General features: G+C 40.0%; 2 protein-coding genes across 5 annotated transcripts in view; one reads left to right on the top strand and one right to left on the bottom strand.

Annotated features, from left to right (window-relative positions):
* The window catches only part of SLC31A1 (solute carrier family 31 member 1), a 41,605-nt gene extending 18,059 nt beyond the window's left edge, over window positions 1-23,546 (bottom strand). For 2 of the 3 annotated variants that reach the window (XM_003925217.3, XM_074395193.1), the window contains exon 1: window positions 23,403-23,546. The gene's annotated coding sequence lies outside the window, so the exon portion shown is untranslated. Of the gene's footprint in view, window positions 1-4; window positions 4,480-23,402 lie in introns of those variants that run through there. The other variant, XM_074395192.1, reaches the window with a different exon arrangement.
* Window positions 23,547-23,671: 125 nt separating this feature from the next.
* The window catches only part of FKBP15 (FKBP prolyl isomerase family member 15), a 57,006-nt gene continuing 52,952 nt past the window's right edge, over window positions 23,672-27,725 (top strand). For both annotated transcript variants that reach the window (XM_074395187.1, XM_003925218.4), the window contains exon 1: window positions 23,672-23,890. In XM_074395187.1, coding sequence (XP_074251288.1) covers window positions 23,838-23,890 — 53 coding nt within the window. In that variant the 5' untranslated portion in view covers window positions 23,672-23,837. The remainder of the gene's footprint in view (window positions 23,891-27,725) is intronic.

Raw genomic sequence — 27,725 nt, 5'->3', positions numbered from 1 at the left:
TCACATTTGTAATCCCAGCACTTTGGGAGGCCAAGGTGGGTGGATCACTTCAGGTCAGGAGTTTGAGACCAGCTTGGCCAAGATGGTGAAACCTTGTCTCTACTAAAAAAAAGAAAAACAAAACAAAAAAAACAAAAAATAAAACAAAACCCAAATTAACTGAGAGAAATGTGACCATAATTGGATTAATATAACCATATAATCCTTTTTGATACTCTAGCTGCCTTTCCCTTGCCTATGTCTTTCTTGAAGTGCAGTGATCATAGGTATACTTAATTTGATCAATTTCTCTTATAAAGGGTAGACCTGAGTAAACTATGGGTCTCAGCAGAACTGGCAAAAACTTAAATACTCCTAAAGTTGTGCCATACCAACGCATTAAAAATGGTAAGTAAAACGATCGTTGGTGGTACTAAGAGAATAGGTCAGGTCAACAAGAAAAAAAAGAAATGTAAAATACCTTATAATTATATCTATTCAAACACATATTGTTCTCCCCAGATTAAACTTGCTACAACAGTAGCCTTACAAGGACAGTCTGCACTCAGGAAAGTAATTATCCCAAACCCACCACTACAATTACCTTTACCTCACACACCCACACACAAATCTTAGATTTTATCTTTTTAAAACTTCTCCAAGAAAACCTGGCTACTGTTTTCCCTTTTGTCTTTGTTGATAATAACCCCAAGGAATCATCTATAATAAATTCTCACTTGTTTTTCTTCATAGCAATGTTGGGGCTAAGAAAGATAGTAACAGAATTGGGCAAGAATTAATTTAGTGATTATCTGCAGATTTCAATAATCCTTATCATTATATTATTCTCTCTCTTGTTTTTTTCTGACCCTGACAGATGGAGGTATTTTCTCTTTCTTCACCACATGCCCCCTTTCCTGAAGTACTTTTCATGTAAAAAAGCCAAACTATTCCATACTCAAGTAATAGCAGAATTTATGAGGATGAATTACTCATACATCAGACTAATAAGCTGCATCAAAAGTAACCAACTGTCAGAGACATAAAGGAGAAAACTACTTCAAACAATTACCCTTAAAACTTTAAGTGCCTTCATTTATGAGGGGGCCAGCGATCTAGACAAACAAGAAATGCTGCACGGAGTGACAAGTTTTTAAAAGAATGAAACAGAAGCTATGAATTAGTAGGGATAGCTTCTTTACTCACAAGCTCTTGGCTGAAAATACCCATTTCAGCAAAAAAGGATGGTATCTCGGGAGCTGCCCTGAGAATCTTATTTTAACTGTACTTATGGAAAGAAAAAACAAAAACAAAAAACCTGTGATTTCACTCTAATCGGAACAAGACAGAAAAAAGCTGGGGACAGTGATGGGTGCCTGCAGTCCCAGCTACTCAGAGGATCATTGGAGCCTGGGAGTTTGAATCTAGCCTGGGCAACATAGTGAGACTCCCCTCCACCCCCTGCATCATCTCTTAAAACGAAGGAATAAGACAAAGAAACACTTTATCTCCAGATCATCCCCTTACATCATAAATTTCATCTTCCTGCATCACTCCAGCTTATTAAGCTGTTCCAACTGAGCAAAGGAGATGAGAAACCTGTTGGAACAAGACAGATCCTGGAGAAACTGATTATACGATGAATTATAGAGCCACTGAGGGCTGTTATTTACATGAGAAAATACACTGAAGTCAAACTTAATTTTTAAAATGCCCATTGTCCAATCCCTAGGTCACCTATGTCTTCTGGGTAAACATGAATGGACCATGTAATTACCATACAAACAACAAAATATAAAGGCAAAGAACTAGTTTAAATGTGAGAGAGGACACAGGTGGATATACTACATTGGGTAAGTTATTTTATATTTTAGAGCTTCATTTTCCTTAACTGTAAGAATACTGAATTATATAATCCATGAAGTTCCACCTAGAGTATAAAAACACAAAGCTCTTGGGAGGCTTAGAAGCTTAGCATATAAAACGTAAAGCTCTTGGGAGATCTGAATATTTACATTTTCTGGCCAAATTTACCTTCACAGATACTTTTGGAAAATATGTGTTTTGTGGCAAATACGAAGAGAGAGACTGTAAACAAAACTCATACCTGTTTTTCAAAGTAGAAGAAGGAAAGAGATAGCTGGCTGCTATTAACCTTTAAGTGGTCTTAAATGCTAAAGCAAATCTTTTATGTGAATTAAGTCTCTAAGGCATGAAACCTTGGCAAGTGCCACATAAAAGGACATCAGGGGAAATGGAACAAACTGTAAGATACGATCAACTTAAAAGTGATTTTAGGCCTGGCACGGTGGCTAATGCCTGTAATCCCAGTGCTTTGGGAGGCTGAGGTGGGAGGATCACTGGAGCCCAGGAGTTTGAGACCAGCCTGGGAAATATAGTGAGACCCCCATCTCTACAAAAAAGCAAAAAATTAGCCTGGTGTGGTGTCATGCACTTGTAGTGCCAGCTACTGAGGGAGGCCCTGAAGTAGGAGGATTGCTTTGAGCCTGGGAGGTTGAGGCCACAGTGTGTCATGATCATGCCACTGTACTCAAGCCTGGGCAAGAGTGGGACTCTGTCTCAAACAAAACAAAACAAAAAGAACCCAACCTACCTTCCTTTTCTGCCTATTGAACTTTGTATTCCAGCCAAACAAGTCCAATGGCCAAAGTTGACAGCGCTCCTAGAAACATCCCACACTTGTCTGGTATCTTTGCCTACATTGTTTCTTCAGTCTGAAACGTCCATCCTTAACAATCTCTAGTGCAACAAACCCACCTCATCCTCCAAGGTCTAGTTTTAAGATCTCTGAACATCCATAGTATATTGTGCCTTTCCTAATAACTCTACTGAAACTAGGTCTCACAAAATACTCTAAAAAAATTTTTATGGTATTTTCAATCAGTGCCCATTTCTATCATCACACTGACAGAACGGTATTGAGAAATAGTAGGAGAAACAATTGAAGGAAAGTATTCTAAAATTCTTTGTCATCTTTATCAATTGCAGACGCTTAACGAGCCCCTCTTGGATGCCACTCTTTCTTGACTCAGCTAAGGAGAGAAGTCTGGCTCCAAACAATTTGGTCTGGAAAGAGATGGATGAGCCATTTCTTCATCTATATGTAGATTGCCTGAAATTGAAACCTGAGTATCCTGTCTCTTAATTTGTGTGTCACAGAATCCCACTAAGAATTGGAAGGATCTTAGCAGTCATTGCATGGTGCTCCTCAATAATACACAAATTCTAAAATAACTATTCAAATACCTCTGGGGACTTGTCAGGCAAGTGTGTTGTTCCTTCCAGAAATAGAAGGAAGCAAAATTCTCTTTCCAGCCAAGACAAATATGGAAGATGCCCCATAGGAATCTGAATCCTGCTTGTTGTCAGTGATGATGCTGATGAACCAGTACTCCAAGCTAAACCAGTATTTGTACTGCAGATACTATTTGCATGTACTTCTCACGCTGTGATTTGCTTCTTAGGCTGCACTCCCAAGAACTACCTTCTGCCTGCAAAAAGAAACCTAAGTATCTTTACCCCCAACTTCTGATGTTGATACACTGATTTTTAAGCTCACTATGTGGCATGTAAATCTATTACAGACTTATCTTTCCAGCCTATCTCAATCTACTCCCCTTTACATTCGTATGTTCCACTGAAACTCACTTTCCTCAATAATTTTTTTTTTTTGAGACAGTCTCCCTCTGTCACCCAGGTTGCAGTGCAGCGGCATGATCTCAGCTCACTGTAACTTCTACCTCCTGGAGTTAAGCAATTCTCCTGCCTTAGTCTCCCAAATAGCTGGCATAAACCACCATGACTGGCTAATTTTTATATTTTTCTAGAGACAGGTTTCACCACGTTGGCCAGGCTGGTCTCAAATTCCTGACCTCAACTGATCTGCCTGCCTCGGCCTCCCAAAGTGCTAGGATTACAGGCATGAGCCACTGCACCTGGCCCCCCAATAAATTGGGCCCTTTAATATTTGTATGTGTTTTCTGGCTTATATAATTCCTTGGAATTCCTTTTATTTTTCCCCCTCATTTTCTATATATGTACAAATCCTACCATTATTTATTCAATATTTATCATGCACTAAAATGTGCCAGAATTAAGGATAAAGCTAAAACATGGCCCCTGATCTTTTTAATTTATAATCTAGCTCATTCTTTAAGGCTTAGCCAGAACACCCACCTTTTCCAGGAAGTTTTTTTTTAATTCCTAAGAAATCTCCTTTTTGAATTTCCCTAGCAATATTCTCTTTCAGAAATTTTGACAGACAGTTTTCAAAATACAAGATAAAAAAATGGCATATGGCCGGGCGCGGTGGCTCAAGCCTGTAATCCCAGCACTTTGGGAGGACGAGGTGGGCGGATCACGACGTCAAGAGATCGAGACCATCCTGGTCAACATGGTGAAACCCCGTCTCTACTAAAAATACAAAACATTAGCTGGGCATGGTGGCACGTGCCTGTAATCTCAGCTACTCAGGAGGCTGAGGCAGGAGAATTACCTGAACCCAGGAGGCGGAGGTTGCAGTGAGCCGAGATCGTGCCATTGCACTCCAGCCTGGGTAACAAGAGCGAAACTCCGTCTCAAAAAAAAAAAAAAGGCATATGTTCACAGCAAGCTTCGTGAGGGCAAGAAACTTTCTAATTTCTACTTCCTTACAGCATCTGGAAGAGTACTCACCAAATATTCATTCATTCAAAAAGTATTTATTAATTCTTACAAAATCCATGTAGGTTTCAGTATCAACCTATAAGGGATTAAATGCAAAAAGACTAGGTACTTGCCTTTGTGGGCCTACTCAAGACGATGAAGGCTCTCAGTAAAAATGTAAGCAAATAAATATATATAGGTAGGTATAATTACAATTTATGTAAGTGGTATGAAGGAAGTATAATGAACTGTGGCAGAGAATAACAGTGAAAGAACTAATTTAGATGGAGGACAGGTGAGAAGACAAAGAGAAGAGCTTTCTTGAAGGAGATGACTTAGACTGATAAATTATTGGAGTTTGGTAGAAAGAAAAGGAAGATTCTTCTTGAGGGGAGAGAAGAAATAAGGGATCAAGGTCAACATGAAGAGAACACACTGAGTGAGCAGAGGAGAAGCCAATGAGGTTGAAGAGGGAGGCATAAGGGATACTCAGTTAAGAATGTCTGGGTGTGGTGTGTAATCCCAGTACTTTGGGATGCCGAGGCGGTTGGATCACCTGAGGTCAGGAGTTCGAGACCAGCCTAGCCAACATGGTGAAACCCTGTCTTTACTAAAAATACAAAGATAAGTTGGGCATGGTGTCGGGTATCTGTAATCCCAGCTACTCGGGAAGTTGAGGCAGGAGAATCACTTGAACCTGTAAAGGTGGAGGTTGCAGTGAGCTGAGGTTGCACCATTGCACTCCAGCCTGGGCAACAAGAGTGAAACTTCATCTCAAAAAAATAAAAAGAAGAAGGTCTTAGGCTGGGTTCGGTGGCTCACTCCTGCAATCCTAGCACTTTGGGAGGCTGATGCAGGTGGATCATGAAGTCAGGAGTTTGAGACCTGACTTCAGGTCAGGAGAATCACTTGAACCTGGGAGGCAGAGGTTGCAGTGAGCCAAGATTGGGCGACAAAGCGAGACTCCGTCTCAAAAAAAAAAAAAAAAAAAAAGGTCATTTTAAGAATTCTAAATTTTATTTCCACAGCAATTGGAAGCTATTTAAAGGTAATATGCAGGGACTTATATTTCCTGTTTAAGTTCTTCTTTGAGGCAGATTTACAGAGGAAAAAAAAAAAACTTTATAGATTAAATTCTTACAGCTACAGCTGTTTAATTTGCCAGGATCCAGAATGTCATCTGTTAAAACTTTAAAAGGATGAGAAGAATCATCTAATTTCCGGGCATAAAATGATTGAGGGGCACAACTTAAGAATATTCTATAAGAACTAGTGAGAAGAATTTATTTCTGGATTTTAAGAGCTTCTTAAAAGTTACATGCCACTCTTTGCAGGTGAGATTTGATCTTACAGACTATTTTTGGGGTAGGAATTAAAAAAAAAAGTCTGGGGTCAGAAGGTATTCAAATCCTGGCTCTACTAATTTCTAGCTCAGTCTCCTGGTGACATTTCCTATAAAAGTCCCATGGGTTTTTAGTTTGGCAACATATACTACACATAGAGATTCCTACAGGGATTGTGTCCAGATTTCAACAGCATTTCGGTAAAATGACTCAAATTTGGTACTTGCTCAATAAATAAATCAATAAATATGATGAAGGCAGACTAGCCTCTGGGAGGGACATGGGCAGCAGACTGTGAGACACACAGCAGGTGTTTAATAAACTACATAATCTATGTAATACACCTTCAACAGTGATCTAAACAAACTCCCTTTGTCACTCATACCTCTTCAAAACATTGGTGATTAAGATTTGTGAACCCCAGACTTTATTTATTTTTTAATTAAAAAAAAAAAATTTGAGACAGAGTTGCACTCTGTCGCCCAGGCTTGAGTGCAGTGACACGGTCTCTGCAACCTCTGCCTCTGGGGTTCAAGCGATTCTTGTGCCTTAGCCTCCCAAGTAGGTGGGACTACAGGTGTGTGCCACCAAACCTGACTAATTTTTGTATTTTTAATAGAGACAGGGTTTCATTATGTCAGCCAGGCTGGTCTTCAACTCCTGACCTCAGGTGATCCACCCGCCTCAGCCTCCCAAAGTGCTGGGATTACAGGTGTAAGCCACTGTACCTGGTCTGTGCATTCCAGATTTTAATTCCCTGCTTTAGAGATAGTGAAAACACACTAGAGTGAGTCAAAGATCTGGATTCTGGTCTCAACTCTATGACTTTTGAGTTCTTTTGGGGAAACAGCTATGACAGGGTTTAACCTCAGCTTTACTGACATTTTCGACTGGATAATTCTTTGTTGTCTGAGCTGTCTTGTGTGTTGCTGGATGTTTAACAGTATTCCTGACCTCTACCGACTTAGTGCCAGTATCATTGCCCCAGCTGTGACAAACAAAAACGTCTTCAGACATTTCTCAATTTGTCCTACCCCTTTGAGAAGCACTTTCATGCTCTGAGTTTCAATGTCTCATCTGAGACTCATGGAAACATGGAGATAACATCTATTTTGTCCCCTTCAGGGTTACTATATGATTCAAATAAGATGATGAATGGGAAAAATGAGGGCAGAAAAGACCACAGATGTAAAAGCCTTATTATTACTCTGTGACAGTATTAATGTTATTATTATGCTCTGTGAGAGCTCAACAAACCATTCATATCTTGTTTACAGAATTCACTACAAGGCTTAGGTCAAGGCTATATGCAATCTAATATACCCTTTAGGTGGCTATTCAATAAGTACTTGTTGAGTAGTTGATTCTAAGTCTGGGTCCAACAGTAACATCATTTACTTTTGTGGCATGTTCTCATGCACACCTTTTCTGAGAACTGCTGAGCCACAACACTGTAGTATGTTTCCAAACTTAACTCCACTTAAAAGAATAGGCCTAGATTAAACAAGAATAACTATTCATTTTTCAGATGGAAAACTGAGGTATAAAGGTTAAAGGACTAGCCGAGGTCACAGGGCAGTTAGTCTAGTGGTTGTCAGTTATTAGAAGCCTGATTCTCACCTCAAGCCCAGTTCTTTTTTATTATTTGGAGCATGGTCTTTCCATCCAATTATCTCCTGTATCCATGTTCCTAGTCTCTTAATACAAAGTTAGTTTTTGTTTGTGTTCTAACGGCAGCTCAGAAAAATGGAAGCAAGGAAACAGCTGTAGTTTTGAGAGAGGTTTGGGAAAAAAATGTAGACTATTCCTGTTGAGGCAAGACTGAATATTCTTTACATTCGGGGTAAACCAATGTCAAGTTAGCCTAGTGCTCTGATAAGTCTATGAAATCCTTGCCCATTAAGTTGTCCAGGAGGAGCGAAATCTAATCATTACCTCCCTCCAGGGCAGTTGTGTCTTGCAATGCTTTATACCATGCTTCTGGCATACAGTGTGCCACAACTGTCATCTGCAGTATTCTTGGTTCTCTACCTCTAAGTGGCTCTAAGTGGGTGAAAATGGACTTCCATACAGCCCCAAGCTCTAGGCCACATTTTGGCATTCTGTGAATAATGCACAGGCTAGACGTGGTGGCTCATGCCTATAATCCCAGCACTTTGGGAGGCCAAGGCAGGCAGATCACAAAGTCAGCAGTTCGAGATCAGCCTGGCCAACATGGTGAAACCCCATCTCTACTAAAAATACAAAAATTAGCCAGACATGGTGGCAGGCACCTGTAATCCCAGTTACTTGGGAGGCTGAGGCAGGAGAATTGCTTAAAATCGGAAGGTGGAGGTTGCAGTGAGCTGAGATCAAGCCACTGCATTCCAGCCTGGGCAACAAAGTGAAACTCCATCTCAAAATAAATAAATCAAAAAAATATATTAAAATAATATATGAAAGCCCCAAATGCCTTTCTACTATATGTATTTTCAGGGTCAGAAACAGAACTTTTGAGAATAATTCATAAAAATGTCACCATGTATTCTACTCCCTTAAAATATCAGATCATCTCTGATTATTATGGCTTTGTGTGAAATTTCAAATGCTAAATGTTGTCACAGAGTTGTCACTCTCAACTACTGACTCAGCCATGTTCTGGATACTTCCCAGGCAAGGGGAACTGGTGGGCTGGAGCCCACTTTAATCTTTACAATGATTACGATATGAAAAAACATAAGACTAGAAACTTTTGTTCTAGACCTGGTTTTCTATTACGTTACCTTATTTAGCCTTTCCCTGAGTCAAGAAACAGACTAACTCGTCTTTAGAGCCTATTTCAGTCTGAAAAGTTTAGGTGCATTTAAGAATAGTTTCAGTGAGAAGCAAATGCATACTTGACTTTTCGAAATGCACTCTGAATAATAGGGCTGGGCGCGGTGGCTCACACCTGTAATCCCAGCACTTTGGGAGGACAAGACGGGCAGATCACTTGAGGCTAGGAGTTTCAGACCAGACTGGCTAACATGGCAAAACCCTGTCTCTACGAAAAGTACAAAAACTAGTCAGGTTTGGTGGGATGCACCTGTAATTCCACCGACTCAGGAAGCTGAGGCACGGGAACTGCTTAAACCTGGGAGGCAGAGGTTGCAGTGAGCTGAGATTGCACTACTGCACGCCAGCCTGGGCGACACAGCAGGACTGTCTCAAAACAAAACAAAAAAATGAAATGCACTCTGAATAATCATTGATATACTTTAGCCATTCCAACATTTCAGTGGTTTTAACAGTGATTAAACACATTCCAGAATATACTCTTCATATTACTTTCTAGAATTTTCCAATTCACCAATCTTAATCATCTCTTCTGAGAGGCACCTTGCCAAAGCAGAAACAGCAAGAGCCCACTCTGTTCTCGGAGTCAGGCTGCTCACTGTTGCAAGGCACTGCCATCTTTTTTTTTTTTTTTTTTTTTTTCCCCCAATAAACTAAGTATATTTTATTTGTTACCCCTAACAGTAACTATTGCCAGTACTCCAGGAGCTGGCCTTGTGCCTCTCCCAGTCATGCTTCCTCCTCCTCTCTGGATGGAACTTCTCTGCTGACTTCTAAAATCATACACAGTCTTCTGTGATTTTGAAATTTGGGAAGCAGACAGAATGTACTATTGTGTCTGGGTTCTTCGTTCAACATAATTTTTGTGAGGTTCATCCGTATTGTGTGTAGCAGCAGTTTGTCATTTTTCACTGTTCTATAGTTTCCTTTCAATGAATAAGCAACTTAACTTTTCATTTCTGCTCTTGGTACCCAAACTGTCTTCAGGTTTTTTGTTTGTTTTTAACGCTGCTGTGAACATTTGCAAATACTTCCCCTCCCCAAGATTGGTCATATTCTTCTCAGCACTTATTATTAACAGTCTACTTAATCTTAGCAGTTCTGGTGGGTATAAATTTAACTTTAATTTGCATCTTCCTCATGACTATTTAAGTGGAAACTTTTTCATACATGTATTGGCTTTTGGATATCTTTTCTTTGTTAAGTATTTGTTCCAGTTTGTGGCTTATTTTTCTGTAAGGTCTTTTTCTTATTGACTTGTAATGTTTCTTTATATATTCTGGATGAGTCTTCTATCATCACATACATTGCAAATATCTTCTCCCAGTCTGTGGCTTCCCTTTTCATTTCTTTTATTGTGTCTTTTGATGAACAGAAGTTCTTACTGTTAATGTAGTCTATTTATCATGCTTTATTTTTTTATCCTAAGGGGCAATGCCATCCTTAAAACTTGTAACAAGTTACAAAAACTTGGTGAGGATAATAAGTACATGTAAAACTGGGATAAAATCTTACAACAGTATGAATATCAAGTGTAAAAATACATATTAAAGATACTGCCATATTAATAACATACATAGTAAATAATAAATGTTAATTACTTTCCTCCTACTCAAGTGCTTCTCAAAGTGTGATCCAAGGACCGCCTGGATCAGAATCATCAGGGAAGTTTGGCTAAAAATGAAAATTATGGACCCTGTGCCACACCACTGAATCACCTCTCAGGGAGCAGGGCCTCAAAATGTAGGTGCTTATCAAGTTCCATGGACAATTCTTGTGTACTCTAAAACTTGAGAACCACAATTCTGAATTACAGAGATATACAACATAGATACATAGCACACAGGATGTAAGAACTGGACGTTCAACAAGTAAGAGCTAAAAAAAAAAAAAAAAAAGAAGAACAAGAAAGGTGGCTAGAACTTTGGGAGGTCGAGGCGGGTGAATTGCTTGAGGTCAGGAGTTCAAGACCAGCCTGGCCAATGTGGTGAAACGCTGTCTCCACTAAAAATACAAAAATTAGCTGGGCATGGTGGCAGGCACCTGTAATCCTGGCTACTTGGGAGCCTGAGAGGCAGGAGAATCGCTTGAACCCAGTGATGGAGGTTGCAGTGAGCCGAGATTGCGCCACTGTACTCCAGCCTGGGTGATAGAGCAAGACTCAGTCTCAAAAAGAAAAAAGAAAAAGGTCAAACAAAAAGATAAATGTTCTTAGTCATATGTGGGAGCCAAAAAAAGTTGATCCCATGGAGGTAGAGAGTAGAATAATAGTCACCAGAGGCTGGGAAGGGTGTTATGTGTGTGTACTTGAGGTAGGATGAGGGTGGGATGAAGACATACGGGTTACAAATAGACGCTTAGATAGAACGAATAAGTTCTAGTGTTTGATAGCACAGAAGGGTGACTACAGTCAACAACAATACCTTGTATATTTCAAAATAATTAGAAGATTTGAAAGGTTCCCAATACAAAGAAATGATAAATATTCAAGGTGATTGATATCCTAAATACCCTAATTTGGTCATTATATATTGTATAATTATTAATTATTGTACCCATAAATATGTGCAATTATTATGTATCAGTAATTGAAAAAAAAAAGAAAAGAAAGCCAAGATTCAACCAGGAACTAAAATAACATATTTGTTTATTTTGAAATTCCAAAAAGGTCACAGAGTTAGCCCAGTCGCACATAAAATTTATACAGGCCACCACCTAATAATCAAAGAATCTTGGGGGCTAACACTGAATTTAATACCAAATCACTCATCTTTGAAATTTGAGAGAGGTTTCCTAATGTACTGTGTAAGTAAAATCTCTAAATCCCAGATGAAGGGGAAATTATATATTTTTGTGGTTTCATTTTTCTAGACCAGTTGCGAAATACAGGGATTGAACTACCAGAAAGACAGACCTCAAACAGGAAGTACACCATTTTGCTAAAACTTACATTGCTTGTATTTGAACAGCTGACCTCTCCAGGGTTTGTCACCTGTCCTTCTGAGGCTGGGATTTGATCTGAGATCCTGAATAGCCCACCAAAAACAAAAAAACATAAGGAGGAAGCTGTGGGAAGAAAAGATATTTCCCCTTGCTTTATTATGGCAGCTGTTCAAATATGCAAGGAGATCTCATTCTCTAACCGGTAAAACTGTACCTACTGGTTGTGGGCCTTTGGGCAAATTACTTAATAACTTTGTGCCTCAGCTCTAAAATTGGGATAATAAAAGTAACCTACTTCATAGGATTGTTTTAAAGAATTATTAGCAGGAGTTCACTGAGGCAACAGCACAGTGGTTAAGAGGGAAAGTTAGTTTCTTCTAAACAAAGGATGTTAATAGCAACTACCTCTTGATGGCATACACTTAAACACTTACTTAAGCACAGTGTCTAAACACAGGAAGTTCTTGATAAATACTCGTAATTTTTACTTCTCAGTCTACTGTTCTCTCTACATTTGATTAAGTACAATTCCCTAAATCTTTGTTTTGTCCACCAACTACCCCATAGGTAACCCGTCTTCCTAATCTCTGCTGTTCTTTTTTGTTCCAGACAGAGTTTTGCTGTTGTCACCAGGCTGCAGTGCAGTGGCACAATCTCAGCTCACTGTGACCTCTGCCTCCTGGGTTCAATGATTCTCCTGCCTCAGCCTCCCAAGTAGCTGGGATTACGGGCACCCGCCACCACACCTGGCTAGTTTTGTTTTTGTATTTTTAGTAGAGATGGGGTTTCACCATGTTGGCTAGGCTGGTCCTGAACTCCTGACCTTGGGTGATCCACCTGCCTTGGCCTCCCAAAGTTCTCGGATTACAGGCATGAGCCACTGTGTCCGGCCATCTCTGTTGTTTTTGATTTAGGAATTTGCAACGGTGTGCAAATGAATCCAACTCATTTAAATTTACTGACAGAGGGTGGCCTTTACCTATGTTGAATCAGGTGGTCGGTCATTTTTCCCAATTTCATTCCCATCTGTATCACATTTTCTTTGAAATGTTTCAGTTTCTGGCTTTTGTCTCCCTGTTTTCTGACTATAAATAATGCTTCTTTATATTTCTATGATAATTTCACTAGGATTTTGGGAAAGAGATGAGTTCAAAACACCCATCTTGACATGGAAATAATGATACATTATAATAGGTTTTTATCCATCTTTCTATATTCTAATTTTTTAACAGTAATAACAATTGTAAGCTATAACATAGAGCCATGTATTCTGCGGTATTGCTAAAAACATAACAAAGGAACCATTTTCAGTGCCACTTTCTAGAAAGTTTGTAAGCTTTCACGAGTTGCCCAAATAATAGACAGGAAGAAATCCAGTGAGGCAGCTAGTTTCAACTAACCTGCAGGAATTTTCCCTGGGAATCTGGCATTGAAGAAAACATATTTGGAAAGGTAGGACTGCCTAAGTGAGCTGCATGTTAGACCACAGCGTTCTGTAACCTGTCACTTTATAGGAGTTATAGTCCACATGTGGGCCTGGCTATCTCCTATCCCAGAGTTTATCAGAGAGCTCTTCCATAGAGATATTATGAGTACCTAATGTATGACCCATAAACAAGTTTTTAAAACCTAAAATCAGAAAAACAAACACTAATCAAACTCTACCTTCTAAATGTCCAAAAAGCTAGAGTTTATATTCATCTAATACTCATTTTGATCTTGATGATTTCATATACATAAAATGAAATTCATGTGAATAAAAAGATACATGTGTATTTTGAATTATTTATTCCAATGCTGTTCCTACCAAGTGTCCCTAACTCCATAGCTATCACTAATGCATAACTAAATAAATAATTTCCTCGTTTTTTTTTTTTTTTTTTTTTTTAGAGACAAGGTCATACTCTGTTGCCCCAGCAGCTAGAGTATAGTAGCATGATTACAGCTCACTGCAGCCTAGACCTCCTGGGCTCAAGTGATCCTCCCACCTCAGCCTCTAGAGTAGCTGGGACCATAGGTGTGTACCACTATACTCAGCTAATTTTAAAATTTTTTGTACAGCTGAGGAGGGGGGGCGGTCTTCCTATGTTGCCTAGGCTGGTCTTGAACTCCAGGCCTCAAGCAATTCTTCTCTCTCAGTCTCCCAAAGTGCTAGGATTACAGGTGTAAGTCACCATACCCAGCCCCCAATTTTTAAGTGCAACACTAAGAACCGCAGTGGGAGCCAGAGATAGGTGTGTGCACATTTACTGAAACATAGGCAGACACAGACTCCTCTTCAAGATCATTTATGTGGTCTCTTGTCCTTTCCTGAACCAAATTAAGAGTGCAAAAAAATGGCTTGATAGTTGTATCAAGGCTCAGCAGGAAAAAGGAAGGATATGCCACTTAAGAGGGGAGCAAAGTAGAGGTTAGATCACTTTGACATCTACCTCAATTCAACTCAACCAGTATTATGAAGTACCCTCTGCCCCAGAGGCGGTAGGGAATTTAGAGATGGATGGGATGGAGGCTCTGGCTTAAACCTGCTATTGAACAGAGCAAATTTCGCAAATGGCTTATTGTACCTAGAAAGAGAATGAGGGAGGTGATGTGGGGATAAAAGAAAAGTTAATAGGTTATAGTTAAGAAAGCATGAGGGGCTGATGCAATTCTGACCTGCTTTATGGTCTCTAGCTTCCCAAAAAGACTAGTGACTATAGTAAACTTTTATTTATTGTGCATATTTCAAAATATGTAGAAGGGAGAATTCTGAAAGTTCTTACCACAAAGAAATGATAAATGTTTGAGGTGATGTGTATGCTAAATACCATTGTAATGTGTGTTAAATACCATTTATATACATACTGAAACATCACACTGTACCCCATAAATATGTATAATTATTATGTATTAATTAAAAATAAAACAGACTGGGTGCAGTGTCTCATGCCTATAATCCCAGAACTTTGGGAGGCTGAGGTGGGAGGATCTTTTGAGTCCAGGAGTTCAAGACCAGCCTGGGCAACATAGTGAGATCTTGTCTTGACAAAAAAATCAAGAAATGTAGCCAGGCATGGACGTGCATACCTGTACTCCGAGTTACAGGCTGAGGCCATAGGATCTACTTTTGCACTAGTTTGGTAGGCTGAGGTGGGAGGATTGCTTGAGTCCAGGAGATTGAGGCTATAGCGAGCTGAGATTGTGCCACTGTACTCCAGCCAGGGCGATACCAAGACTCTGTCTCTCAAACAAATGAACAAACAAAGAAATCCCCAAAAGCTTAGTAATTGTTATGGTATCAAACAGTTTGTAAAGTTATCACACACCTCATAAACATTCAAAACTTTGGGAAGACAGTAAAAAACATACATAAACAGACGGATATTAGTTAGGCTCTCCTTTGTTTTATCTTTCCATTTTCATCCGCTACATAAACTGCAATAAAGAGCAAATCTTCTGAATCCTCTACTTGGTAATACTAGTAAACATAGTTGGGAGACAGTCTCCTTTTGTTCTGAGTTTATAATATTTACCTTGCAAATCAGCTTGATTAGTATTATACTGAAAAGCACTAAAAAAATCTGTAAGACCATGATGCAGGTGACTTTAGTGAAGTGTGCAATTCAACATAATTTTGGTGAGGTTACCTATACTTGGCTCTTACTTAAGACTTAGTTCTGAATAATAAGAGATAAAAATTAAAATATTTCCAAGAAAATGATACTTTTTCTTTTCCACTAATCATTTTCAATTAAAGTCTCATAGAAGATCAAAACTAGAACAGTCTGATGCCCACACTCTTTAACACAGTAATCCCACTTCTAAATTTTCATTCTACAGATAAACTGGAACATATGTGAAATGTATATGTAAAAAGCTATTTACAATAGGGTTGTCTGTAATAGCAAAACATTTAAAATACAACCTAAATGTTCATTGATAGGGCACTGATTAAATGAGTTATATTTTCATACATTGGAATGCTGTGCAAAATAAGCACGAGGATGCTCTTATATACTGATATAGAATGATCTCCAAGACATATTATAAAATGAAATAAAGGCAGATTATACTATATGCTGTAATTTGTAAAAAACTTAAAAATGGAAAAGAGTATGTACATATTATTTTATCTCCAAGGGAATGTGTGCAGGGGGCGGACAACAAAGTTGTTGGTTGAGCCTGGGAGGCAAAACAAACACTGTGGTCCCTAAGGGGAACTGGTCAGGTGTGGGTAGGAGTAAATTAAATACTTTTCACTGAATAACCCTGTGTACTTTTTGAATGACAAGCCATGTGAATATATTTCTTATTTAAAAAGTTAAATTATCATCAAATTCAACTCCTTTATTTTACAGATGTAGAAACTGAGGTCCATGTTATTAAATAACACTAATACTCATTAGTTAGGCGAACCCGTAACATCTGCTTCTGATAGAAGGCTCCATAACACTAGACCAGGCGTCCCCAAACTATGGCCCGTGGGCCACATGTGGCCCCCTGAGGCCATTTATCTGGACCCCCGCCGCACTTCAGGAAGAGGCACCTCTTTCATTGGTGGTCAGTGAGAGGAGCACAGTATGTGGTGGCCCTCCAATGGTCTGAGGGACAGTGAACTGGCCCCCTGTGTAAAAAGTCTGGGGACGCCTGCACTAGACTAACCACTTTATCCAGCCCCATTTCTCCAGATGGCTTGCTGGGAAGCAGCTAAGCAGGAGGGGTTTCTGAGCTTTACGTACCCTGTTCTGGTGGCAAATAACACCAAAGCTCCTATTTCTCTTGCCCACTCCCACCCTTCTGTACAAAGAAGATCAGGTGTACAACTATACTCTTCCAAAGGCCTTAGAAAAGCTTTTATTTGCCTGGTTTTAACAGGACAACTCAAATTGATAGGTCAAACAAACAAACTGAAAAGGTCTTTTAGTTGTGTAATGATAGCAGGGCCTAAGTCCAATGGGGAGTGGATCTCCCAGCAACTTTACTCCATTTCTGATACCTTTTGTTGTTGGCTAAGCCACATCCTGGAATAATATAATCACAAGAGGTACCCTTTCATGCTTCTCTTAACTGATCCTTTTGTAGCCTCAACACACTTCCAGACTGTGCTTTAGTATGATTTATGTGAAGATTTCAGTGTTTTCTAGATAATATCTTAGAGTGGAGAAAGGATGCAGCACTAGGCATCAAAGGCTCTGAGCTCTGGACCCACGTTTGCCATATACTAGCTATGTGACATTAAGCAGATCACTAAAACCCAGTGAGAACTATTTTCTTCATTTGCAAAACAGATATTAAACTACTTACACTGCCAATCTCATAGGATTGTAAGGGTCAAATAAAATACGTTAAATACTTTCAAATTTTAAGGTACAATAAATACGAAATATAATTAAAAGCTTGCTTGCTCATTAGATGACAAAATTATTCTCTGAAAGGAGCTAAGTCACACATAAGGCTCACTTTCATGTCTCTTGAAGTATAGAATCTCTTTTACAGTTTTATTTAAGTAAAACTGGCTAGTCAGACACATATACATTGGCAAAGCATTGCTTTAACTGCTTTCTTGTTATAATTAAAGGTAGACAATGGTCCTCCTTGTCTAAACTGCTTTAGTTACATAGCATTTCAACTGTCTGGATAATAATCTTGGTTTGCCTGTGAATAATATTGGGAATTAACATGGTAAATAAGACGGAAACTAAGAAACATCTGAACTGTTTTTTTAATTTATTTAACTTTTTTTATTCAGTAGGAAAATGCAATTAAATGTTATATAAGTTAATAGGAACTTATGTCCCAGCAAAACATTAATTAGTAAAGAATGATTTAATGAAAATGCAGTAAGAGAATGAAAATGAGGCTGGGCATGGTGGTTCATGCCTGTAATCCCAGCATTCTAGGAGGCCAAGGCTGGCAGGTTGCTTAAGCTTCAGAGTTTGAGACCAGCCTGGACAACATGGCAAAGTCCTAACTCTATCAAAAATACAAAAAATTAGCTGGGAGTGGTGGTGCATGCCTGTAGTCCCAGCTACTTGGAAGGCTGAGATGGGAGGACTGCTTGAGCCAGGGAGACAGAAGTTGCAGTGAGCCAAGATTGTGCCACTGCATTCCAGCCTGCGCAATGGAGCAAGACCCTGCCCTAAGAAAAAAATAAAAAAGAAAATGAAAAAGAAAAATTGTTCAGCATCTCAGATAGAGGCTGAGATATTGAGATAAAAATTGTTCAATATCTCAGTATGGTGTGGTAGTAAAAGTACAGGGCTAGGAATTGAAAGAGGTTCTTGATCTGCATTCTAGATCTGGCTCTTAGGTCTCATTTGCTGTGTAACTCCGACGAACTAAGCCTATTCTTTTGCTATTTATTGCATACCTATTGAATGAAGGTATCTTGATGAAACCCTAACCTTAAGAAACCCACTTTGGTGAAAGAGGGACACATGTAAATAATTAAAAGATAATGTAAAATGTACTAAGGTATAGATTATGCATAGGGTTGTGTGAGAGCTCATAGAAAGCCATCAGAAAAGGTGGGAGAGAGGATGCGGGTGTATAAGTTACAGGATTCCTCCGTCTTTCATCTCATAAATTAAATGACTATATTCTAGATGTTCTAAACGACTTCAAAATTATATAAACACTCATCATAGTTCTACAATAACTCTTCTATCTAGGGAAATATGTCACGTGTTGCTACAATTTTGCTCTTTTTATGTGTTGCCTCCAAAACATTTCTCATATTAACTTTTGAGATTCAGGCTTCCATCTTATGCTGTATTTCATAATGTCCTTAGCCTACAAAAGCAGGTTGCATACAAAAGTCTAGGGCCATTGTGTAAAGGAAAAGAGGTAGGGTGGACCCTTCTCAACCCTTTCCTTCTCTGCAGGGCTTTGCATTCCTAAGGATGGGCCCCTCCTCTGCTTGGGGATGTTACCTAAATTATAATATGATACTACTCAAAGCAGTGGAACTTCAAAAGCATTTCCTTCCCAGGCCCTACTGTAAGATTTCTTTTGGCATAAACTGTTCATTGTAATGTATTAAGTGTCAGACTTTTGATGACTTGTCATACTTAAGTCACAAAACTATAGAAAACGTTTGAGTTTTTTAAACAGCTTTGTTTTAAGAGCTGCATGTGGGAGCGCAGGCAGCAGCAATCCCCTACCCATTCTCTCCCTTTGCCCCAGTCAGGTCTGTCCTGTCAACTTTCAAATGTAGTTATTTGGGTGATGCCTTATTACTAACTTATCTGACAACTGCTAGTTGAAATCAGTTTGTCACTGTAAACGCTTTGCTCTTCTTTTTTTTTTTTTTGAGATGGAGTATCACTGTCGCCCAGGTACAGGCGCCCACCACCATGCCCAGCTAATTTTTGTATTTTCAGTAGAGACAGGGTTTCACTATGTTGGCCAGGCTAGTCTTGAACTCCTGACCTCAGGTGATCCACCTTTGCTGGGATTACAGGTGTGAGCCACCATGCCTGGCCAAACACTTTGCTTTTCTATGATAATTATATCATCTTTTTCTCTTGTAGCACTTCTGGTGGGAAAGGTGCAAAAAGGAATTAACAGTGGAAATGAGTCTCTGATTCCTAAGTCCTTTTTTTCCAAACTGGAAACAAGAGGTAGAGAAAGACTTAGGAATCAAAGACTCTTCCAAGCATGGTATTTATTTTCAAAGCAGTAATTTCACTTTATCCACATTCAGTATGGAAACTTTTTCTCCATTCAAAATTGAGATTGTAATCCAAAAGAAAGCTGAATTGAATTTTTTTAAAAATACCAGTGCCCCAAGTAGTGTTTACCATGCCTTACCTCATTCAGTTCACACAACCACCCCATGTTCTAGGGACCATTAGAAAATGAAGTGGCTACTGACAAGGAAGGGAGCTGGGGAAATTTAACTTTTTACTTCATGTACTCCTAAGCCATTTGAACTTTTTTACATCAATCATGCCGTTTAGAGTAAAATATTCCGCTTCCTACTGAGCTAAGTATAAACTTGTCACCTTCACCTTCAAGGTATTTGACAAATACGGTCCCGTATTCCTTTTCAATTTTAATCCACTACTACCTTGTATGAACTGTTGTTGCCTTACACTCTTAGCAAACTATCCCACAGAACTCTCTTATCTAATTTAACTGACATCACACCGGCTAGGCTATTCTCCAACGTGATGAGAACAACACTTCTGGTTCCCCTTCAGTGAAGCGTGCTTATCAATGGTGTCAGTGTGTTTGTTCACAAACCAATTCATGCCAGTTGTGCTTATTATTGAAAATATGTAAATACTATGTAAAGCAATGAAGCATAAATGAGAAGAGAAAAATGACAGCAGCAATTAACATTGAGTACCTACTACCTGCCAGGCACTGTTCTACATGCTTTACACGAATTAACTCCTATAATTTTCCCAAGAAACCTAGAAATGGATACTACCATTATCCCTATTTTACAAAGGCAGAAACTGAGTAACTTGCCTAAGGTCTACTATACAACTAATAAGGGGCAAAGCAATTTGGCTCCAGAGCTCAAGTATTTAATGACTGTACTACATAGCCTCTCTAGTAGTTGTTTCTATAGAAAACACATTGAATGCTTTGGAAGACTAGATAAAAGTGAGTATACAGGTAACACATAAACTTGTTGTTAGGTGAGAGAGACAACACAAAAGGCTGGGAGGACTTTTCATAAACACCTAGAAAGATTCTGCCCTGAGAATGCTTTGCAAGTGACTTAAAAGCTTTCATTCCATGTTAAAAATCCCATAGATAATGTAGGCCAGAGGCTAGCAAGCTGTTTCTGTAAAGGGCCAAAAGTAAACAGTTTAGGTGTCGTGGGCCATGTGGTTTTCTGCTGGAACTACTCAACTCTGCTTTGTAAGGTGAGAGTAGTCCTAGACAATTCATAACAAATAGGCAAGGCTATGTTCCAATAAAGCTTTACTTATAAAAACAGGCAATAGGTTCCTACACTCCAAGAAAAGGCTGAGGCCTTGTGTTACAAGAATGGCAAAAGAATGTTTATGTGTTCATTAAAATGTTTATGATATGCATGCAACTATTATGATTCCTACTTTAACTTACTTCTTCAGTTAACCAACTAATGGCCCTAAAAGTCTGCTTTCAGTGACTGAGTAAATAGAATGTTATCGATCCCCAAGAACCTGCACTTAATTCGTATCCCTATCACTATACCTGATATAACTTGGTTATATCTTTAAACTATTAATTTTAAAATGCATTCATCAGTACAGATTAGTAAGGGTATACTTGTACATAAAGACTGTCATCTCCATTGCAAAACTGCGTATAATTTGAAAAGAATTATTAAATTTGCTGCTTCCCTGAGGGAGGAAGGTGGGTGGAGGGTGGAGAAAAATAATTGCTGCTTCCTAGCCAATCTTCAAGGGATCAACAATACATTTTATGAATATTCTAAAAGTTGTATATTTAAGCAAAACAAATAAACAAAAATGCTTAATTTAAACTTGAGATCAAGGTTGTGCCTTACTTACCTTTGTATCTCCACCTCTTACTCAGTAGAAGTCTAGGTCTAATCCACTCCTTTTACAGTGTTTAGGGAGCCTGGCCCAAACTCAGAGTGAGTTGGAAGGGCTGGGACAGGAGTTCAGATTTCCTGATTCCGAGTCCAATATTACCAATCTGAAGATACATGAATTTAGGAAGACAGTGGCTTTTTTTTTTTACACTCAGTCCTGCAGTTCAAAGCCTGGGGAAGTCTCACTGTCATCTTCCTCTGCATACTGCCAACCAGAATCAGCAGCTGTGTTTCCACAGTGATAACTGGGGTATGCATGTTTGATGTTCTAATCACCAATAAGGCTACTGACTTTAGGATTTCTGAGTACCTACAAAAGCCACTTTACTTAAATATCCAGGATAAAAACAGTTCCACCCAAGAATACAAGATAAGAGTTCGAATGTTCCCTTGGGCATTTTTTAAATAAAAGCACCACTTAGATGTTTCAGTACTGCAATCACAGCCAGTATTGGGGAGGGGGGTTAGAAAGTGCCATGGTCCTTAATCCAGTTATTCCCTCAACACCTCCAAGAGGCAGGCAAGTTCACACACTAAACAGAGCTATTGCAACAGTTTTAGCGCTCGTGCTTATTAGATTCTAGTTTCAGTTCCAATTGTAGCACTTAGATTCCAGTTGCATTATTGCAACTGTGAACCTTCACTGCTTTAATATCTTAATCTGCAAAATAAACATGAGAAGCAGACTAACAGCTCTATCCTCAAACAGAGGAATAATTTCCTTACAAAAATCATAGTTACATATATTTCTGAAAGCTTTCTTATTCCCTTGTTCCCCCTCCCCTGGAGCTTTAGACAATAGTACAATCACCTTCAATTAACAAAAGAGATTAAGCAACCCAGATAGCTCACAGCCAGTACAGCATTTTTATCTTTCTGAGAGCTACCTATGAAAGGCAAGAACTAAGGCTAGGCTGGGTCAGACGGGAAAAAGAAATCTTAAGATTGTAAATTAAGGAACAAGGGAACAAGGATGAATTTCACTATTCAGTCTAATAAAAATTAATAAGAACCTATTATAGGCAAGAAGGTTTACAATTCAGTAGTATGCGAACTATAATAAAAAGCAGAACAGGGCAAGTGCCAGGAGGTGCAAAGTTCTCAAGGTTGTGCCTTACTTACCTTTGTATCTCCAGCTCAAAGGGAGGGAACTACCAATCACTTCGCTTCAATTTCATACTGACAGATTGAAACATTCAGGTAAGGGACACCTGTAGTACCAACCCGACTGGGGAGGGAAGCCCAAGAACTCCACTGACTCTGTGGAAATGGATGCTACACTGGGACACTATCTCCTTAGCCACACCTTGGCTAAGCCAGGACTATCCCAGGATTGTTTTGAGATAAGAGGTTAACCAAAGAAATATTTATGTGAGCTACAGACAAGGTGGAAACTGGAGGTAGAGGAGTCCGCCGCAACTGATGTTGATAGTCCTTATCGCAGGAAGACCCAGCGAAATCTACGCCAAGGTTGGGCTGGGGATGTGTCTGCCTCCAAAGTATCTTCCTTTCCATCACCCACCCCCAGAATATCCTAGCTCTTCTGCACCTCACCTGAGTAGAATACAGGTGGACTCTAGAAGGGGAACTTTCCTCGAGGTGTATGCTACAGTCTTTCAGTAGCCATTCTGAAAGGGCACACAGTGCTTAAGGGCTGGCAAGGGTCTTGTTCACTCACTAGCTCACTACATCCTGAATCAAAGAACGAGAAATCCAATCTCAGTCTGCCCTTTACTCTTTGTGACCTCGGACTAGTCACCCGGGAGCTTAGTTCCTTCGTTTCCCTATCTGTAAATTCTGAGATTACAAGGAGACCGGGATTGAATTCGATGGCCTCTGAGCTCGAAAAGCTTCTGGACCAGCCGGCACATGGAAGCACTCGACAAATGGCCAGTTGCATAGACGGGGAAACTGAGGCACCGGGCACCCCGGACCAAGGCCACTCTAGCTATGCCACTGCAGGGGCCGGGCCGAAGCCTAGGTCTTCAGCCCTCCAAACCCGAGCTCTTTCTCCTTCCGCCGAGCTGAGGAGAGCGGCGAGAAGGGTCCTTGTCCCGCTGGGGAAAGGAGGGTACCCATGCACAGGGGTGCGAGAGAGGGGCCGAGAGAAGCCTTACCTTTCCAAGTCGAGTCCAGCCACTAGCGCCTCTCACTCCGAATCTTAACCCGTCACCCCTTCGCGACTCCTCGACTGGCCCCTCCACTTCTGCCCGGCTCGACGTGTCCACGACCGCCACCGAGGCCGAGGATTCCCGCCCTCGCCCCGCCCCCTTACCTTACCGACCAATCCCTCCACGGGGCTATGAAGCTCCGCCCCGCTGCGGGCTGGGGAGGCCTGACGTCACGCGGCGCGCGTGCCCGCGCGAGCCTCTCATTTGCCTTTTTGCTCCCCCTTCTCCGGAGCCTCGTCGGCTTTCTGCCCAGAGACCCTGCGGGAGTTCATCCTGCCGGAAAGCAGCACGCTACGCGGCATTTTACAACGTCGGCGGTGACAGCCTTGGGATGCTGGGAACCCGCGGCTTCCTCCGTGCTATTTGGTGAAATCCTACGCAATGTTCGGTTCAGGTGACGAGGACGACACCGATTTTCTCTCGCCTAGCGGCGGGTGAGTGACTGAGAAGTATGCGCTGGAGCGCGTGGCTGAGAGATACCAGCAGATTGTTGGGGGGGGGGTCGATCTCTTCTCGGGCCTTTTCCCAACTTCCGGGTGCAGACCTTTGCTACATTCTGGTGCTCTACACCTCTCAGAATATGGGCAGAGCTTGCAACTGTGCTGACTCTGCCGATCTCAGGTTCGGGACCCGGCATCTCTCCCGGCGCGAAGATAACCCTGGGGTTTGCCTTTTGCTTTCTGGGTCACAATTTCTCTGGTGAGATGGAAATGATTGCTGATGAAACTTCCTGCCTCAGAGTTTTTGTACGAGTTACCTGGGACTGAAATGAGACTTTCTCTTCTCGGTGGAAAAGCCGATGACACTTTAGAACCAGGCCCTGGTGGGGTCAGCTCTAGCATTCTTCAAGGCCCAGCTCGGATGTCACGTTTTGGGTGCTTTTCCTTCTGCAGCCTCAGGCAGAATAAATTGCTTTCCCTTCCTTATTCCTACAGCTAAGTGTGTTTGCCTCTGTTCGTGCACCCCGAACCTATTGGATTATGATTCCTCACAGGACAGGGACTGCTTATGTTGTTCATCTTTGTCTGGCACTCAGCATGGTACCTGGCACATAGTGAGTGCTCAAGAAGTGCCTGTTGAATGAATGATAGCTGCGAAATTGCACTTTGTAAAATTTAAAGCTTGAAACCAACGTAACAGACTTCGTCATTCTCCAGTTTTCTAAGCATTGTATTAATATATACCAGCTCAGGTTAGAAATCTTTAAAGAGAGGCAGGGTTTTGTCAGTGTAGCCTTCTCTATTGTGTTGTGCCAGTGGACAGCTTGGCTTCCTCCAAACTCGTGAGAGCTACCAAGCTGTGATAATTGCAAGCTTTGAACATCTGCTTAACAAATTTTGTGCATGCTGAAGAATGTACTGGAAAAATGACAAATACACCACATATGTTCCTTATTCTGCTAAATGCTAAGAGGTTACAAAAATGGTTAAGCTGCTGGGCCTGCTGTTAAGTTGCTTCCAGATTTGTTGGAGAGGTCAATACATGAATGATCATAAAAACGACACTGGCCTTTTTTTGTCCTTAAATAGAATCTTTTGATTTACACTGACTAGCTCTGTATTACGTATCCTGAAGTCTTTTCACTCTTGCTGCTCTTCCGCAACTACCGCCTCTTTAGATGGCCTGCATTCACTTAGTTCCACTTTGAGTTCCACTTTGAGTTCTTTCGTTTTCTCAGTTATTTTAGAGTTAAGCTGTCCTTTGCTTCCTTTTTTTCCATATTCCACCCAAAACATTAACAAATCTCCACACATTCTAGCCTACTTGCTGCTGTTGACTCCTGTTTGTAGCCAGCCTTTTGAAGTAATGTTCCTTCCAACAAACCCGTTTTGTGTATAGCTGTATATTAGACTGCTTGAAAATTTCAAAGGTATACTTTAAATTCCCATTCTTCACTATGTGAAAGTATTTGAGAGAAGTCTGTAATGTTAAGGCTCCCAACTTTCATGCAGCAAGCAGTCCAAGCTGACTGAAAATGTTAAGATAGGTAATATCAGTCATGTGCTCTTTTCCAGATTCCTGGCCAGAGATAAGTTCTTGGTGGCTCAATTATTCTTTTTTCCTGAGCAGGCTTCTCAAAGATCTGAGACACTTGAATTCTAGGCATGTAACTGTGCTCCTGGACATAGACAACACAATTTGATGATAAAAGACTTATTGAGGAAAGTTATAGTTTATTTTTATTCCCCATGGTAATCAGGAAAACTAAATCAAATTTAACACTGAGAATTTAGAAAGTTTCACCAACATTATCTGATTTAGCTATTCCTTTTTTAGTTTTCTCTAAGGAAGTAGAACATATGACAGTGAGTACGGCAGTTGCTTTTCACTTCCTCTTTTATAACCATATATCACTGTAAGTGTACTTGCTTAAGTTTCAAGTCTCTTGATTTGAACACATGACTTGCTTGATTCCGTTATGGATATATTCGAGCCTAATAGAAGTGGGAGCATCTAATAATCTCCCTTCTGAGTTTCTAGGCCTCTTAGAGTTTACTATTAATCTAGAAGTAGTAATCAGGAGGCAAAACTAACAAAATTTTGTTTGTTAGTTTGTTTTAGCCCATTCCTCACCATTGTAGGAAGTAATAGTAACGAAGTAATAGTACTTGGCTTCAGCTAATCCAGAAAGGAGTAAGTCACAGTTTCTGTCCCTAAGAAACTTTTATTTTAGTAGTAGAATGAGATCAATCCAGGAAGAATAATCACAAAGCATTTTTAAGGGGCCAGTCATGTATACATTTGTTTTAGATTATAAAGATATGTGCAGGCAAATCTGATAAGCATAGTAATGATAAGTCAGTAGTGTAAAGATGGTAAAGCCATAACTTAACTGATCATCAGAAAGCATTTTAAGTTCTGTGAAAGATAGGGAAAAGCCTAAATTCTAATTTGGTTCTATCCCCAGTTAGGAATGTGACTTTATACAGATCATCTCCCATCCTTGCCCCTCCATACCCCAGCCTGTTAAATAATGAAGTTTGCCCTAGATAATCTTTGAGACCTTTCCCAGTTCCATAGTTTTAATGTTAATGCTAATACCAGTTTATGGTTCTAGGTCAACTTGTACATCAATCAGCATGCTTCCACCCTTGCAGGGGTATCTGAGTTGAGCCACATTTTGAGATAATAAGATGTGTTCCCAAGTGTATAAATACATACTGTGTGCTTACTCCATGCCCCCCCCCCCCCGCTGTATTAAGGAATACATAGACATTATTGAATTTATTTCTCCCTTCCAGTCTATGAAGTAATTTTACCTACTATACCCATTTTACAAATGAGAAATGTGTATATACATTATTGTATTTACTCCTCTCTATGAGGTTACTATTAACTATTATATCCATTATACCATTTTTCAAATGGGAAAGGTTCAGAGAGGTAAGTTGCTCAAGATCACACAGCTAGAAAGTAATAGAGCCTGGATCTGAAATCAGGTAGGCAGATTCTACCAGACCTGCCTATGTGCTATTATTGTTATGACACTGAAATAGATGTTTGACGTCAGTGTATTTAAAAAGTATTAATACTTCATCAACAAGAAGAATCCCTATTTATTAAAATATGTTGATACAGTATAAATGCATGTGTTTTTGTTTTTGATGGGAAAGAAAAATAATATTAAACTGAGATGAGGTGAGGTCCTTGGCAACTAAATGCATTGTCTGACATTTATTTTTTAAATTTAGTTAATGCTGTCATGACTTTTCCTATGAATTATTAACATAGACTCAAGTCCAGAGTTAGCAAGCTCATTCTTGCCAACATAGAGAGATTGTGTATATTTGAGAGCACCTTAGTAGTGGAAAAATCTAATAATTAATTAATTAATTTTTGGTTTTTTTGAGACAGGGTTTTGCTCTGTTGCTCAGGCTGGAGTGCAGTGGTGCAGTCATGGCTCACTGCAGCTTCGAACTCCTGGGTTCAAGCAATCCGTTTGCCTCAGCCTCCCCAGTAGCTGGGACTACAGGTGCACGCCACCACACCTGGCTAATTTTTAACTTTTTGTAAAGGTGGGGTCTTGCTATGTTGTTCTGGCTGGTCTTAAAACTCTTGACCTCAAGCAGTCCTTCTGTCTCAGCCTCTGAGAGTGAGCCACCATGCCCTGCTAATAATTTACAAGTAACTTATCTCCCAAGTTGATGTAGAGTCCATTAAAGATATTAATATAAAATGGAATTAATCTGAAAACTAAGTAGGTTGACCTGGCTTTTGGATTGACTTTGTAGTCTTCAGCTGGCTGCTCTTTAGGACATCTGTGGAAAC

The sequence above is a fragment of the Saimiri boliviensis genome, chromosome 2 (genome assembly GCF_048565385.1).
Source record: "Saimiri boliviensis isolate mSaiBol1 chromosome 2, mSaiBol1.pri, whole genome shotgun sequence".
Taxonomy (NCBI): Eukaryota; Metazoa; Chordata; class Mammalia; order Primates; family Cebidae; genus Saimiri; species Saimiri boliviensis.
This window is presented reverse-complemented; position numbering and strand designations above follow the sequence as displayed.